Source organism: Somniosus microcephalus, chromosome 6 (assembly GCF_052327205.1).
Source record: "Somniosus microcephalus isolate GS21.2 chromosome 6, FLI_Smic_1.0, whole genome shotgun sequence".
Lineage (NCBI taxonomy): Eukaryota > Metazoa > Chordata > Chondrichthyes > Squaliformes > Somniosidae > Somniosus > Somniosus microcephalus.
Genome location: NC_140992.1, coordinates 255,273,951 through 255,290,774, shown reverse-complemented (window position 1 = coordinate 255,290,774; position 16,824 = coordinate 255,273,951). Strand labels below are relative to the sequence as shown.

The window sequence follows — 16,824 nt, the reverse complement described above, 5'->3', positions numbered from 1 at the left end:
TTTAAAGCTATGTTGATTGGATAGATGTTGTGTAATTAAAGATCCTTGAGAAATTCCTATTTATATTAAAAAAATTGTGAGCAGTTTGATTCAAGAATGAATACAGTCATCTCCTTGTCGACCCAGGAATGTATCTAATATTTTCTATTTTAGATGAGACACACCTGTAAATCCATCTGGCTCTAGCACTGAATACATTGCCTTTTGAACAGTTAAGGAGATAGGTTGGGGAGACTGAAGGCTTGGCAAAAAGGAATTTGTTTAAACATCGAGTGCTAATTGCATCACTGAGGGTACTTGGCTTAAAGGAGTTACCAAACCGGACCGATGAGGGAGTCTGTATTAAGAACAAAAATGCTGGAAATACTCAGCAGGTCAGGCAGCATCTGTGGACAGAGAAACAAAGTTAATGGGCCAGTAATTCTGGTCCCAACGCGTGAGTACGGACGGTGTACTCACGCGTGGGCCCGTTGGAAGTGCCGGATTCCAGCAGGCACAGCGCATGCGCGGGAAACCGGCATTTCCTCTCCATCGAACTAAGGGGTTAAGAGTCCTGCGCGCACGCGTTGAACTTCCTTCGTTTAGACAGGTTTGCACGTGTGCAAGGGCCTGAACTTTTTGGAAATGAAAAAAGGAGGCGTAAGCAGTGGATTCTTGAAGGTAAGTGGTCTATTATTTAAAATTATTACATTTTTTCCACAGCTTCATTGTTTTTAAGGACTTTACAGTAAGGTAAGTTTATTTTTAGACCCAAATTCGTTAAAGTGTCAATTTTATTAATTGTTTTAAATAGTTTTTTTAAAGTTATTTATAGTTTATTTAATTATTGGGATGTTTTTTAAAATTTTAATTAAAGTTAAACTAGTCTTTTGGGCGCCTGTACTTTGAGTTTGACAGTCTTTACTATCAAACTCATGAATGAAGTTTCCCCTCCCCTGATTGGCTGCAGAGTGCTCACCTGATCCCAGCTGGCACATCGCACTAACTACGCCGCTGGATCAGGTAAGCACATCGCGCCGACATCGGAACCGGGCCTGTGACAGGAAATGCAAGCAGGCCCGGGCTTCAGATGTCAGCGCGCAGGGCGAGTGCAGATCGGGGGCTTGCACGCGCGGCAAGCACCCAATCCTAATTTCTGGCCCAATGTTTCAGGTTGATGACCTTTCAGCAGAACTGGAAAAAGTTAAGAGTTGCAAGAGATTTTAAAGAATTACAGAGGCAGGGACGAAAGAACAAAAGGGAAGGTCTGTGATGGGGCGATTAAATGATAAAAGGGATGATGGTGTAAGGCGACGGGAGATGGTAATGGGACAAGTAAAGAAACAAAAGATGGGTCTAGAGGAGGTGTAAATGGCAACAGCAGAACCATTAGTAGCAAGTGCTGTCCAAAAAAAATGAAGCAGTGGTTATGATCTGAAGTTGTTGAACTTACTTGCAGCCTTCCAGACTGAACATTGCCTAATAAAAAGGTGAGGTGCTGTTCCTCGAGCTTACATTGAGCTTCATTGGAACAGTGTAGGAGGCTGAGGTGGGAGTGGGGCGGAGAATTAAAGTGACAGGTAACCAGAAACTCGGGGTCATGTTTGCGGACTGAACGGAGGTGTTCAGCAAAGTGATCACCTAATCTGTGCTTGGTCTGCCTCATGTGAGCAGCGAATACAGTATACTAAATTGAAAGTAGTACAAGTAAATCGCTGTTTCACCTGGAATGAGTATTTGGGGCCTTGGACAGTGGGAAGGGAGGAGGTAAAAGGACAGGTGTTGTATCTCCTTTGCTTGCATGGGAAGGGGAGGTGGTGTTGGGGGTGATTGAAGAGTAGACCAGGGTGTCATGGAGGGAACGGTCCCTTTGGAATACTGGGAGGGGAGGGGAAGATTTATTTGGAGGTGGCGGAAATGGTGGAGGATGAGCGGGTGGAATGTGAGGACATGGGGAACCCTATCGTGGTTCTGTAAATCAACTTTATCAACTATCTTTCATGTTGACCAAACGTAAAGTGGCTTTCGGCTACTATAGCTGAATTCAAGTTCTACAATAGTGCTTCTTTTTACTTCTAGTCTAAACCCCAGAGTGTACTAGATGCTGATCCTGAAGCACAGGCCTTGCTGCAAATGATTGGAAAAACAAGGATGAGTGATGGACTACGAGATCCAGGTGAAGACAAAGAGGAAGAATGAAATGCTTCCTAAATGTGAAAGCATTGAATAAACAGTATAATATACAGTAGCCTTTAAATGTCACCATTATTCCTTAAGAAGGGGACACAATTGAATTGATCCAAGTCTCTGATATCAGGAGAAACCCTAAACTAACCAGCAGATGAAGACAGACTCTTCTGTTCTTCCATATGGAATACTGATTAAACTAAGCACCTATCACAATAAAAGATTTGCCCAATATTAGGGCAAGAGTGTATGGACAGCAAAGCCTGATACCTGGGCTGGTTTTCACTTGGCTGCAAAGTACAATTATAAGGCTAATTGTTCTGATACGCATTTCCACAAAACTGCTATGTTCATAAGAGGAAATGGAGGTAAGAGTCACTTTTTGTACAAAGGAATTTCACTGGATTTAATATGTGTGTCCCTGCATCTTCACCCATAACCAAGCACTGAGCAGTTTGGTTAGGTTTATACAAAGAAATTGTGTTTGTTGCAGTTGCTAAGATCCCAGTTTATACAAAGAAATTGTGTTTGTTGCAGTTGCTAAGATCCTACTGCTGTATCAGTTTGAGGCAAAAATATGAAAATAGTCTGTAGCAAAGTGATAATTGCCTTGGATGGGAGGGTATATTGCAAGTGATCCTCTTTTAGATTTGGTATTTTTTTCTAAACATAGTCTGGATCTTCACCAAATGGATTAAGATGTTGGTGATTTTATTACTTAGTACTGTCTGATATTTATGCAGCATTAGTAACTGCAAAGCATGCATTATTTAATACTGCTGCAGGATGATTGTATTTTTTAATGTAGATAAATTTTCCCCTATCATTGTAGTGCTTGAATCTATGTTTTCATTACAAATTTCTCAATAAAATTCAGTATGTTTGAAGAGACGGTCTCCATGCTCAGTGTTGAGTCCATTTCATCCTATTAAAAAATGACTTAAATTTTATTGCATGAAGTTTTGATATTTTTGGGATGTTGCCTCTGAATTTAATGGTTTTAAATCAGTGTCCTCTATCCTTGAAGGATATACTAACCTAAACTTTGTCAACCCCACTCCCTGCCCAAATTAGGGTGTATCTCTTTAAATACCCTTTCTGGATGCTTGCCACTTCACTGCAAACCAGGCTGTCTGTAGCCAGTAGTTTCCCTCATTTCGCTCTATCTGCTGACCACCAGGATGGCAAGAGTCAGCAATATGCTCCCGGTGAAGGATTAATGGAGGGGGTTCGGAAAGGTGGGAGTGGGGAAGAGAGACTTTCTAGGTAACCGTTTGTTTGCTTCAGCACCTAGTTAGATCTCATTAGGCGAAACCCCTCTACAATACCCTTAACTACTCACTTCAAATCAGAGGAGAACCACTCCCCTTCCTTTTCAAAGAAAGTACATCTACTCCTTGTGCTTTCAGGAATTGATGGGCAATTCTGTCAGTACATTGCCTTAACTAATTTTGCTTGGAATCCTTAAATGGACTTTGAGTACTTTTATAGAGAGAGAGGAGGGAAAATATAAAACACAGCACTTAGTTGGTTTGAATTTGAACATAGAGGACATTAAGTTATAAACAAAAGCAATGCTTTGTGTAATCAAATTTATCTACTGGAGTGTACATCTTGTTTAAACACAACAAAGCATTAGTCATGGAAAGAAAATGCTAGGGATAGCATCTGTAAATTGAAAAGACAGGTTCAGGTTTCCTTCATCAGAATTGAAAGCTAAAAGATATAGGCCTAGAAATTGGGTTGGGGCGCCAAAGTGGCGCAAAAGTCGCCTGAGCACAGGATTTAGCGGAGCGATCGGAGTGATACCGATCGCCAGAAATTCAGTTTCAGTGCCCCTCGAGGGAGACGGGGCGTCTCTCTTAGGGCGCTGAAACTGATTACCGCAGCGCCACGGTACTGCAGGCCTTCCTCCCACTGTTAAGGGGGAGGTGCCTGCAACAGCGCGATCCCCGATCGCGAGTGCCGGCAGATGAGCCCGGCACCAGGGAGAAGTGCCGGACTCGCGGGAAACAGCCGGCAATGCCGCAGGGGACGGAGGTGCTGGCAGGCGGCCGCCAAAAAAGCGGCCGCCCCGCACCTCCACCTTAGCTTGTGCCGCTGCCGGCACAGTAAGGCCCCGTGAACCGGGCGCGGGTAGCGAACGGTGCAACTGCGGCGTTCGCTACCAAATATCGCGAATGGGGCGCTGCGCACACCGATGACGTCATCGGTGGCGGCGCAGCGCAAATGCCTAATGCCACCATTAGCGCCCCTACTGAATATCGCCGGAGACGCAGCCAGTGGCGCTACTCACCCAATTTCTCCCCCATAAGGTTGTAATAAAGGGAGGGGGCAAAACAAGAAATACTCCAGTCACAGAGTTAAAAGGTTTCATTAAGCAGTTTGCAGGTCATTCAACCCTGCGTTCAGATTCAAAAGGGGCATAGAGCAGAGACTAACTGATTTTCCCCCTTCCCTTTTCTCAATCTTACTAAAACACGTGGTTATGTTTTAGTTTTCAGTTCTGATGACACACTAGGAACGTTAACCTGTAAATTAATGGTGATTAAAGAGATGGGACACGTGCTCTGTGAGCCTCTTGCTTGTATCTTCAATAGTTAATGGTCAATTCAGTCTGGAAGCCAGCTCATGTAGTTCCTATTTTCAAAAAAGTGATTAATCAGAGGCAGGGTACTACAGGGCTATCAGCCTGACAGCCATTATGCTAGATGAGAGTGTAAGAGGTGCCCTTTATGATCAATGGGAATGGTAAGAGGCCACTAGAAATTCTTCAGTATAAATCAAATGACTCCCTTTTGACATTATACAGGTCACTGGTCAGACTATCTGGAGTACTATGCTCAGTTTTGGTCCCCCCACATGGTGTGTGCTATAGTGGCCTTGGAAAAGGCCCAGGAGAGCTGCAAGAATAATTCCCAGCTCAAAGAACCTCCGCTCCTCAGAGGTTGAAGAAGCTTGGTCTATTTACTTTACCTGGGTGTCCTGAGGGATCTAAAAAAGAGCAATCTTAATAGTCCTCATCCCTGTAAATTGCACCCAAGTGCAATGTTCCACTCTTCCCCACCTGTCCAACTTTGCACCTGCATTATTTAAATGATGATCTGATCCACAATATTTGAACGCTACTTGCATTTTACGATCCTGGCACGATCAGCACCAGTTAGAACAGATATACAACGGGAGATAAAATTTGGGGCTACCGCCTTTGATATTTGCCCTTAACAACACATGTAGAGTTGCAGAAGAAAGTAATGAGTAACAGTGATTAAATGCAAAAATGCCATACAGATAATAAACATTTACAACCAGTTGGTGAGTTTTGACCAGTTCAAACTTTTTAATATTTATGTTCTTGCAACATGGAACGTCTGTGCTACTTTACATCTTACAGCTGAATAAACAAGTAATCGCAAACAACTTTCGTCCAACACAATTTTTGCAGACTCACTTTTTATTTATTAGCCATTTTAAATTTCAATCTGTAAATTGACTGCAAATATAAATATTTCCATGTATAGTCACAATTTCAAATAGTCACAAATTAAAAAAATTCTCAATCCTTGACAATTTCAAATTAATATTTCAGTTTGAATTCAGTGCGAAAGTGTTCCTACATTTTGATCAATAACTTAAAAGGACTTATTAGCCAAGGAATTATGATTTCACTTGCTATATTAAATTAAAAATAATTAGTACAACTAACCATTTTTAAAATGTAAACGATTGTAAAATGGTGTCAGATTTTTTTCAGGCAGCTCTCAGGAAAAAGCACCTATATTATCAAAATAGTAATGGAGAAAAGCAAGCCAAAAACTCTCTCATCATTTGGGCCACTTGTAAAATGAATAGAGTGGCAATTAACTAATTCATACAATATCAGGCAATTTTGACATAACACCTACTTAAATCAGAATTTAGTTGGCCATGATGAAAAAACATCCTCTTAATCATTTTAGGCTCCTAAATGGAAACTCAGCATAGGAACTACGGGAGTAAATCCATGTTGTTACAGATGTACAAAGTGCACTCCAGGCTACCCATTTGCTGTATGAAAGTTGGGGACTGAGTCCGCATAGGCTGCTGACACAATTGCCTAGTTGCCCCCTGATTAGGAGAGCCAGAGCCACTTCTCGAGTGCAACTTACTGCAAGGGAAATCATCATTGGTTTTGAAATCAAAAAATGCTTTGCACACCATTCAATGCATTATCTAAAAAGAAAAACTTGCATTTATATAGCGCCTTTCATGACCACCGGACGTCTCAAGGTGCTTTACAGCGGCTGGCGAGCAGGCCCGGGCGTTGGGCTGAAGATTGTCGGACAGGAGGAATGGTGGAAATGGAATGGCGGCGCGCACAGACGCAGCGGCTTTGCTTCTCCCAGGACGGTGCTATTTACATTAATGTTAATGTTATTTGTACTGGACTCATGGGAGCTTGCAAGATCACATTTCGTTGTTCATGTACTTGTGCATTGTACAATGACAAAGTTGGATTATTATTATTAAGTACTTTTTGAAGTGTAGTCACTGTTGTAATGTAGGAAATGTGGCAGCCATATTGTGCACAGCAAGCTCCCACAAACTGCAATGTGATGATGACCAGATAATCTGTTTTTGTTGGTTGAGGGATAAAAATATTGGCCAGGACACTGGGGATAACTCCCCTACTCTTCTTCGAAATACTGTAGTGCCATGAGATCTTACGCCCACCTGAAGCAGCAGACGGGGCCTCGGTTTAACGTCTCATCCAAAAGATGGTGCCTCCAACACTCCCTTAGCACTGCACTGGAGTGTCAGCCTAGTTTTATGTGCTTAAGTCCTGGGAGTGAGACTTGAACACATAACCTTCTGACTCCGAGGTGAGTGTGCCACAGCTGACACTTAAATCTAGATAAAGTGCATTAATAGAAGTCAGCTTATCTTCAATTGTATCAAATTGTTATTTCAGCAACTGGTTCAGCCATTTCAGGTGTGGGAATGTATAGATATTTAGAAGTGTGATATTTGGAGACATTACTTTGAATGCAGTTAAGAGAAAACTGAAGCTTTGGAAATGCTATAAAAGCAACAAATTCATGATTAATATGTAAGGGAGTGGAGCTCTTCAATCAATTTGGGTAACAAGCCTTCCAAATTAATGATGCGTAGATAAGTAAAATGATCATGGTTTTCATTTATACAAAATTAATAGCTGGGAAAGGCATGGATTATTTGAGGACAGTCAGCATAGATTTGTTAAGGGAAGGTCATGTCTGACTAACTTGATTGAATTTTTTGAGGTAACAAGGAGGGTTGATGAGGGTAGTGTGTTTGATGTAGTCTACATGGATTTTAGCAAGGCTTTTGCCAAGGCTCCGCATGGCAGACTGGTCAGAAAAGTAAAAGCGCATGAGATCCAAGGCAAAGTGGCAAGTTGGATCCAAAATTGGCTCGGTGGCAGGAATCGAAGGGTAATGGCCTGGGCAGGTGGGCAGAAAAGTGGCAAATGGAATTCAATCCTGAGAAGTGTGAGGTAATGCAGTTGGGGAGGGCTAACAAGGCAAGGGAATACACAATGAACAGTAGGATACTGAGCAGTGTAGAGAAACAGAGGGACCTTGGCATGCATGTCTGCAGATCCATGAAGGTAGCAGGACAGGTAGATAAGGTGGTTAAGACATACGGGATACTTTCCTTTATTAGCCGAGGCATGGGATACTTTCCTTTATTAGCCGAGGCATAGAATATAAGAGCAGGGAGGTTATGCTTGAACTGTATAAAACACTAGTTAGGCCACAGCTAGAGTACTGCGTACAGTTCTGGTCACCACATTACAGGAAAGATGCGATGGCAGTAGAGAGGGTACAGAGGAGATTTACGAGGATGTTGCCAGGACTGGAAAATATTAGCTATGAGGAAAGATTGGATAGGCTGGGGTTGTTTTCTTTGGAACAGGGGAGACTTGATTGAGGTGTATAAAATTATGAGGGGCCTCGATAGAGTGGATATGAAGGATCTATGTCCCCTAGCAGAGAGGTCAATAACCAGGGGGCATAGATTTTAAAGTAATTGGTTTAGAGGGGAGTTGAGAACTTTTTTTGCCCAGAGGGTGGTGGGGGTCTGGAATTCACTGCCTGAAAGGGTGGTAGAGGCAGAGAACCTCATCACATTTAAAAAGTACTTCGATATTTTTCTTTAAATTTGTTTATGGGATGTGGGCGTTGCTGGCAAGGCCCAATATGCACTTGAAATGCTGTAACCTACAAGGCTACGGACCAAGAGCTGGAAAGTGGGATTAGGCTGGCTAGCTCTTTTTCGGCTGGCACAAGTACGATGGGTCGAATGGCCTCCTTCTGTGCCGTCAATTTCTATGGTTCGATGAAATTGTAGCCTCTTGCTCTGCATTTCATGAGTTTCTAGGAACAAAGTTCCTCTTGATGAAAAATGGATGATTTTCTCTCAACAGAAAGGCAGAGTCATCTATTCCCACAGTTTCAATAATGGTCATTAATTACTGAGAAAACTAGTGCTTTTTATTAAGCGGAATTTCACTGTTTATTAAATGTAGTACTGAACAAGATAAGGAATACCATTATTGGAAACATTTAGTGCAGAGAAGAACTTAGTATGAGCACATTATGTGTTAGATCGTAACAGCACCAGTCAGAAAACCTCCCAGTGTCAAGACATAGCATAAGCTGCTTGAACAGTAAATATTTTACTCTTGCCCCACCCATCTAACCTGACTATTGAACTGTCCGAGAGGTAGGTCAGTACAATAACCTACTGGACCATGCAGTGCAACTTGAAGGTAGAGTCTTCAAAGGCTGTAGTACTGAGAAATAATTCTGAAAAGAATATGGCACTGTTGAAGTTTACCTGTATGTTTTACTTTTGGAATTGAAAGTTATACTAGATTAAAAAATCTGTGATTGATAGGTTTTTGTTAACCAAAGGTATTAAGGGATATGGGGCAAAGGCAGTGTGGTAAACCACTTTTATCATTCACTATCGTTACACTATAGTTATCACTGTTATATCGTTACTCTATGGTTATCACTGTTCACACTGTTGTATCACTATACGAGGTCGCCTCTTGTCACGCTGTTATACCTGGGCTGACCGCTGCTGACTCCGCCCATGGCTCCACCTACCTGCCCAGGTATAAAGGTTGTGGACTGGCTGGCATTCCTCCTTGTTGGATCCGATCACCCACGAGGGTGGGCTCTGTTATTTAGCCAATAAAAACCTATAGTTACTTTCTTAACTCGTCGCTTTTCATTGGATGAATTGATAGGTATATCAGGCAGGTATATGGAGTTAGGTCACAGATCAGCCATAATCTCATTGGCTCGAGGGGCTAAGTGGCCTACTCTTGTTCTATCTGTTCAGGTGGATGTAACAGATCTAATGGTACTGTTTGAAGAGCAAATAGTACTTCTGGTCAACAGTCATTCCACAACCAACGTCAGCAAAACAGATGTACTGGTCATTACTCTCGCTGCACTTTGTGGCATTTTGCTTTGTGCCTTTAATTGGCTGCCAATTCTGCCTACAATTAATTGGCTGTAAAGCACTTTGGGAATTCCTGAGGACGTGAGAAGTGCAGTGATTCTTGTACTGAAATATTCATCAGGTAATTTATAAGTGCTGCTAGAAACTATTGCGGAGAGAAAAATCACCACTTTATGTGCCACAAAATGTGAATCCAGGCCTGGAGTTTTCGCATGATTTCCGCCACGATAGCTTAATCTGGCAGAATCAAATCAAATAGCGCAAAAGATTGCAGAAATTTAAACACAAGTGAGTTGTGCCCAAAACTACTTTATGCCCACGTAATTTTTATGCTAGTTCAACAGTCTCTTGCAACGAGACCTGGGTGTCCTTGTGCACCAGTCGCTGAAGGTAAGCATGCAGGTGCAGCAGGCGGTTAAGAAGGCAAATGGTATGTTGGCCTTCATAGCGAGAGGATTCAAGTACAGGAGCACGATGTCTTGCTGCAGTTGTACAGGGTCTTGGTGAGACCACACCTCGAGTATTGTGTGCAGTTTTGGGCACCTTATCTGAGGAAGGATGTTCTCGCCATGGAGGGAGTGCAGCGAAGATTCACCAGACTGATACCTGGGATGGCAGGAATGACATATGAAGAGAGATTGGGTCGACTGGGCTTGTATTCACTGGAGTTTAGAAGAATGAGAGGGGATCTCATTGAAATTTATAAAATTCTAACAGGACTAGACAGACTAGATGCTGGAAGGATGTTCCCGATGATGGGGGAGTCCAGAACCAGAGGTCACAGTCTAAAGATAAGGGGTAAGCCATTTAGGACTGAGATGAGGAGGACTTTCTTCACCCAGAGAGTGGTGAACCTGTGGAATTCTCTGTCACAGAAGGCAGTTCAGGCCAATTCATTAAATAAAGGAGTTAGATATATTTCTTAAGGCTAAAGGGATCAAGGGATATGGGGAGAAAGCAGGGACAGGGCACTGAATTTGGATGATCAGCCATGATCTCATTAAATGGTGGATCAGGCTCCTATCTTCTATGTTTCTATGAACCAGTCCCCACCCATAAAACTGGCCACGCTCCCAAGTCATAAAGGCGAGTTTCCGCTGATTGCACGCGTGGTGGGGGGTCATCACATTGCCCCGAGTCTCAGGCATCCATGGGCATGTGAATCCAGCTTTAACCACCTGAAGCCACAGGTCTGCCCTGCTACTGCAGAAATCATCAACTGGTTTTAAAAAATTGATGAATGGCTCATTTCCTGGCAATCCCACTCCTCTCTGATGGAGGAGGAGAGTGTTCAGGAGGCTCGAGGCAGAGAGTTATGAGACACAGGAAAAAGTCCACCCCACTCGCCGGCACCCTGCCCACAGAATGTACAGGCCCCGCATGTCCGACAAGATGTCAAAGGAGCTGGGTGTGTGCTGCCTACACCTCACTAAGGGTGCAATTGGTCAACTTTGTTACTTGCTGAAGGATGATCTCAAGCCTCGGTCCACAAGCAGCACGGCCATCAAAGTCCAGATGAAGGTCACCACAGTGCTGAACTTATGTTGCAGGCGTCCATGGGGGACGTGTGCCGCATCAGTCAAGGGGCAGGTGACTGACTCACTGTTCCGCAGGGCTGCAGAGTGCATCTCATTTGTTATGTCACTGGCGGCGCAAAGGCAGCGGGTGCTTGCTTTCCAACGTGTAAGCTGGCTTCCCCCAAGGTACTTGGTGTGATTGATGGGACACACGTGGCAATGAAGGCTTCCCTTGAAGGCCCGCTTTGCTATATGAACTGGAAGGGATTCCACTCCCTTAATGTGCACATTGTATGTGATGCCCACCTGCACGTTAATGCTCAGCATATGGGTTCATGTCACGCTGCCTTCGTCGTGAAGAACTCGGTTATAACCCAAAACAACAACAGAAAATGCTGGAAACACTCAGAGGTCAGGCAGCATCCGTGGAGAGAGAAACAGAGTTAATGGTTCAGGTCTGTGACCCTTCCTCGGAACTGAAATTTTGCTATTGTATTCTGCTATAGCCTGTGTGTTCGGGGAAAATGAGCGAGCCGAGCCAATGGTTGGGTTATTGGCAACAAACCATACCCCTGCTGCTATGGCTTATGACACGATTTTGGGTGTCAGGCAGGTGTCAACTAGAAAGGTCGTGGTGCGAGCCATTGGGGGTGCTAAAGAGCTGCTTCAGGTGTCTGGACAGGTCTTGGGGCATACTACAGTATTCCCCACAGAGTGGCTATGATTGTGCTGGTTTGTCATATCCCTGCACAACTTTGCATTGGCAGAAGTTCTCAACCTCAACATCCTGGGAGAGGAGCAGATAGAGACGGATGCAGTGCCATGGGAGCCTCTGGGACTGCTCCAGAGTACTGGTCCCCTGTGACCCCTGCACTCTGCATTAATAAACCTCACCTAAGCCCGGCTTGAGCTTTTGTAAAATACACTTCTTTTGCTGTAGCTGTAGCTTGTTGCACGAGTTGTTCATTTAGGCCTTAAGTTTAGTTTCCTACCATCAATTTTTATGAGGTAGGAATGCTCACAAAACAGGAAATTAATCCGCCACTGCTGTCTCCCAACATTGTACCTCTTTACACATCTACTTTGAGAAGCTTTTCAATAAAGAGGAAACACCGGACCACTTACATCATATAACACAAAGGTGGTCAATTTTACTGCTGTCAATAACCCTTTATATAATTATTAGTGAGTGCATAAACTGTACAATCATAATTTGTGCTCAAGCAGTTGTTATAAAAATGCTCAACAAAGGCTTGTTGGCAGCAATTTTATTGGCAGTGCACAACCATTCACAGCTAATATGAAGGCAGCAATTTAAGGCGATCACTGGTTATGGGAATCAGAACCAAAATCCCAATCATTCCAACAGGCCGTAATGCTAAATTTTCTGCTTTAGGGAACCAAACTATAAATATCACCAACTACTGTCCCTAGATTTATAAGCAGCTGTAAGCATGTACTGTGCTCAACAGACAGACAATGTTTGCAACAAGTACGAACAAAGTGCTCAAAAGAACAATACTTACACGGTATTTATACCTTGAATGTATGGCACTTCAAATTGATCAATTGGCATTTCCAGCGCCGTATGGCTCATTTACATATCCGTTTCACCAATGGTTTGTAGCCCACTTCAAGACTTTATGTACTGCCATTTTGATTTGAAAAATTGCAGGTTAGGGAATCCTTCTGTTTAAGGGCATAAACACATTCTGAACGAAATCAATTCCCTTAAAAGGTGAAATTTTCACTGTGTAACCAAAAGGAAACTTCGTGGCATTCAATATTAAAGCCATTTGATAGTTCTGATAAAGTGTAGTTGTGCAATCCTGTAATGCACCGTGACTCAGCCAATACAGTTACATTCCAGTTAATATAGTCATACTCCTAAATTGGGACCATTTTTCCTTTCAGTGGCAGAAGACCATATCCTTTCAATTAACTTCAATAATTCTGATGCAAAGAAAACTGAAGAGGCCAACCCAACCAAGAACAGCAAGTCTGTAAATGAATAGAAAATACAGATGTGTTTAGTTTTCAAGAATAGCTGGATTGTAAAATTCAGAAAAAGTGATCAGTACATCCACATTCAAAATATTTATTTATAAATATTGCTTATATTAGGTGTAAGATACTATACCTGTAAAGCAAATGTGACACGACAGGATTTACAAACTGGCAACTACACAGTACCACCCGAACACAAACAATATTAATTACTAAAAATAAAACTTAATGATACTGATATGTGGGTTAAAAGTTGCCAACAAATTTTACTACAGAAAATTCTTAGTTGAAAAGTAAATCAAAAACGTTAAAATGCACCACTAAAAAAATCTCCAATTACATACCAAGTGGTTTGAGGCTCTCTGTTTGGAAAACTTTCTGCAGAGGTGGGAAATAGATGACAGCCATTTGTCCCAGAAGTGAGCCAAGTACAGTATAAAGGAACACATGATTACGAAAAAGGCCTATTTGGAATATTGATTTAGTCTAGAAAAGAAAAAACGATACAAGTAAAACTAAACCTTTATAAAACACTGGTTAGGTCTCAGCAGGAATATAGAATCATAGAATAGAATCACAATGGTTACAGCACAGGAGGCCGCCACTTGGCCCGTCGAGCCCGTGCCGGCTCTCTGCAAGAGCACTACAGCTAGTCCCGCTCCCCCGCCCTTTCCCCGTAGCCCTGCAAATTCTTTTCCATCAGGTACTTATCCAATTCCCTTTTGAAAGCCACGATTGAGTCTGCCTCCACCAGCCTTTCAGGCAGTGTATTCCAGATCCTAACCACTCGCTGCATAAAAAAGTTTTTCCTCGTGTCGCCTTTGGTTCCTTTGCCAATCGCCTTAAATCTGTGTCCCCTGGTTCTCGACCCTTCCGCCAATGGGAACAGTTTCTCTCTCTCTACTGCCCTCATGATTTTGAGCACCTCTATCAAATCTCCTCTCAACCTCCTCTGCTCTAAGGAGAACAACCTCAGCTTCTCCAATCTAACCATGTAACTGAAGTCCCTCATCCCTGGTACCATTGTCGTAAATCTTTTCTGCATCCTCGCTAAGGCCTTCACATCTTTCCTAAAGTGCAGTGCCCAGAATTGGACACAATACTCAAGTTGAGGCCAAACCAGTGTTTTATAAAGTTTCATCATAACTCTTGCTTTTGTACTCTATGCCTCCATTTATGAAGCCCCGGATCCTGTATGCTTTTTTAACCGCTTTCTCAACCTGCCCTGCCACTTTCAACGATTTGTGCACAGTGTGTTCAATTCTGGACACCACACTTTAGGAAAAATGTCAAGGCCTTAGCGAGGGTGCAGAAGAGATTTACTAGAATGGTACCAAGAATGAGGGACTTCAGTTATGTGGAGTGACTAGAGCAGCTGGGCTTGTTCTCCTTAGCGCAGAGAAGGTTAAGAGGAGATTTGATAAAGGTGTTCAAAATCATGAACAATTTTGATAGAGTAAATAAGGAGAAACTATTTCCAGTTTCAGAAGGGTTGGTAACCAGAGGACACAGATTTAAGGTGATTGGCAAAAGCACCAGAGGCGATATGAGGAAACTTTTTTATTTATTTATTTATTTATTTATTTTTTTTTTAAACGCAGCAAGTTGTTGTGATCTGGAATGCCCTGCCCGAAAGGGTGGTGGGAGCAGATTCAATAGTAACTTTCAAAAGGGAATTGGATAAATTCTTGAAGGGGAAAAAATTACAGGGCTATGGAGAAAGAGCAGGGGAGTGGGACTAATTGGATAGCTCTACCAAAGAGCCGGCACAGGCACAATGGGCCAAATGGCCTCCTTCTGTGCTGTAAAATTCTATGAATTTGGAAATCTTGATTTTATTTTCCCCTCCCTAGCTCAAGAACAATTTCCTGCTGCTCTCTTGAAATTCAAGACAGCCAAGGACAGAGATTGACCCTGTGATTTTCCTGGTCTGTATGATTCCACAGCACACCATAGGGTAGAATCTCATGTCAGCACTGTTGGAAAAACAGTTCTCAGACTCATACCAAATTCCCCCCTCTGCCATTTTAACACTGATTAAAAATATGGATTGGTGCGATTACATTAAGCATTCATCAGAGAACAACACTACTTATAATTTCTACCCTTCTGTTGGATTTATGCACCGGAACCTTATGAGATCATCTTGTGCTCTGGCTTAGCAGACTAAAGAAATGTGGTTTACTTGATAAGGCTATGCAGCTGCTTCATGCACAATATACATCAAAAGACTGCCTTTGAAAAATGGCCCTAATTTATATACGAGACCACAAAAGCCTGGATATGTTTGCTACAGTAGGGCATCCCATTCAGGAAGGTAAAACGCACATACAGGAAACTCTTGATTTACCGGCACCTAAAATAACCAGAAATTTGTTAACCGGCAAAATTCAGGAGTAGGTTCAGGTAAGTTTTACTTCATATTAGTGGCCTGTTCCTGGATCTGTGGTTCCTGCACCTGTTGCTAAGCAACAGGGACGCTTCGATCTTGTGGTCGGAGTTCCTGCACCTGTTGCTAAGCAACAGGGAAGCCTGGATTTGTTGCTGTGTAAGGAGCTCTCGTACCTTTTACTATACCGCTCTGTTATCTGGACTTTTTGATAAACCGGCACCACGCCGGTCCCGGATAAAAAAAAGTTTCCTGCATTTGGAATTACTGATCACTTTTGAAATGTGCATCCACCATCATGGAAGTGCAAGAAAATCCACCAATGAACAGCTTCAAAAAGATTGTGCTGCAATTGACTATTTTAAAATACAAATTATAAAACATGTTTTTTTTCCAGTAAATTATAGCAGATTCTAAAGTTCTCTCTTAAACTGGAGCAAATGCTTATCTGCAATTATATAGGGCCCCGGGTGAGACCACACCTGGAGTATTGTGTACAGTTTTGGTCTCCTTACCTAAGGAAGAATATATTTGCCATAGAGGGAGTGCAATGAAGGTTCACCAGACTGGTTCCTGGGATGGGGGGATTGTCCTATGAGGAGTGATTGAGTAGACTAGGCCTATATTCTCCAGAATTTAGAAGAATGAGGTGTGATCTCATTGAAACATACAAAATTCTTACGGGGCTTGACAGGGTAGATGCAGGGAGGATGTCTCCCCTGGCTGGGGAGTCTAGAACCAGGGGTCACAGTCTCAGAATAAGGGGTTGGCCATTTAGGACTGAGATGAAGAGAAATTTCTTCACTCAGAGGCTGGTGGATCTTTGGAATTCTCTACCCCAGAGGGCTGTAGAGGCTCAGTCGTTGAGTATACTCAAGACAGAGCGCGATAGATTTTTGAATATTAAGGGAATCAAGGGGTATGGGGATAGTGCAGGAAAGTGGAGATGAGGTAGATCATCAGCCATGATCTTACTGAATGGCAAAGCAGGCTCAAAGGACTAAATGGCCTACTCCTGCTCCTATTTCTTATGTTTTTATCTTTACTCCATTAAATACGTTGTATTGAAATGGAGTTCCAAGCTACCTTGAATTAGAAGTCAATGCTTATGAATTGGAGATTAGAACAAAAAATTGTACAGCTCAGAAGCAGAAACATGGGTTTTTAGGGGTTAATGTTTTTATCATTGTATGTACAAATCTCAAAAATGCTATAATACTGTCTGCAAGGTGGAAACACAAGAGGAAC

The 16,824-nt window shown here is 42.6% G+C and overlaps 2 protein-coding genes across 3 annotated transcripts in view; one reads left to right on the top strand and one right to left on the bottom strand.

Annotated features, from left to right (window-relative positions):
• meak7 (MTOR associated protein, eak-7 homolog) overlaps positions 1–3,055 on the top strand; it is a 52,271-nt gene extending 49,216 nt beyond the window's left edge. For both annotated transcript variants that reach the window (XM_085991777.1, XM_085991776.1), the window contains one exon: positions 2,059–3,055. In XM_085991777.1, the coding sequence (XP_085847903.1) occupies positions 2,059–2,178 (120 nt within the window). In that variant the 3' untranslated portion in view covers positions 2,179–3,055. The remainder of the gene's footprint in view (positions 1–2,058) is intronic.
• A 9,378-nt stretch (positions 3,056–12,433) lies between these two features.
• LOC147116673 (calcium-transporting ATPase type 2C member 2-like) overlaps positions 12,434–16,824 on the bottom strand; it is a 132,583-nt gene continuing 128,192 nt past the window's right edge. The window contains exons 26-27 of the mRNA XM_085991775.1: positions 13,532–13,673; positions 12,434–13,181 (exon numbers count right to left, since the gene is read on the bottom strand). Coding sequence (XP_085847901.1) covers positions 13,060–13,181; positions 13,532–13,673 — 264 coding nt within the window. The 3' untranslated portion in view covers positions 12,434–13,059. The remainder of the gene's footprint in view (positions 13,182–13,531; positions 13,674–16,824) is intronic.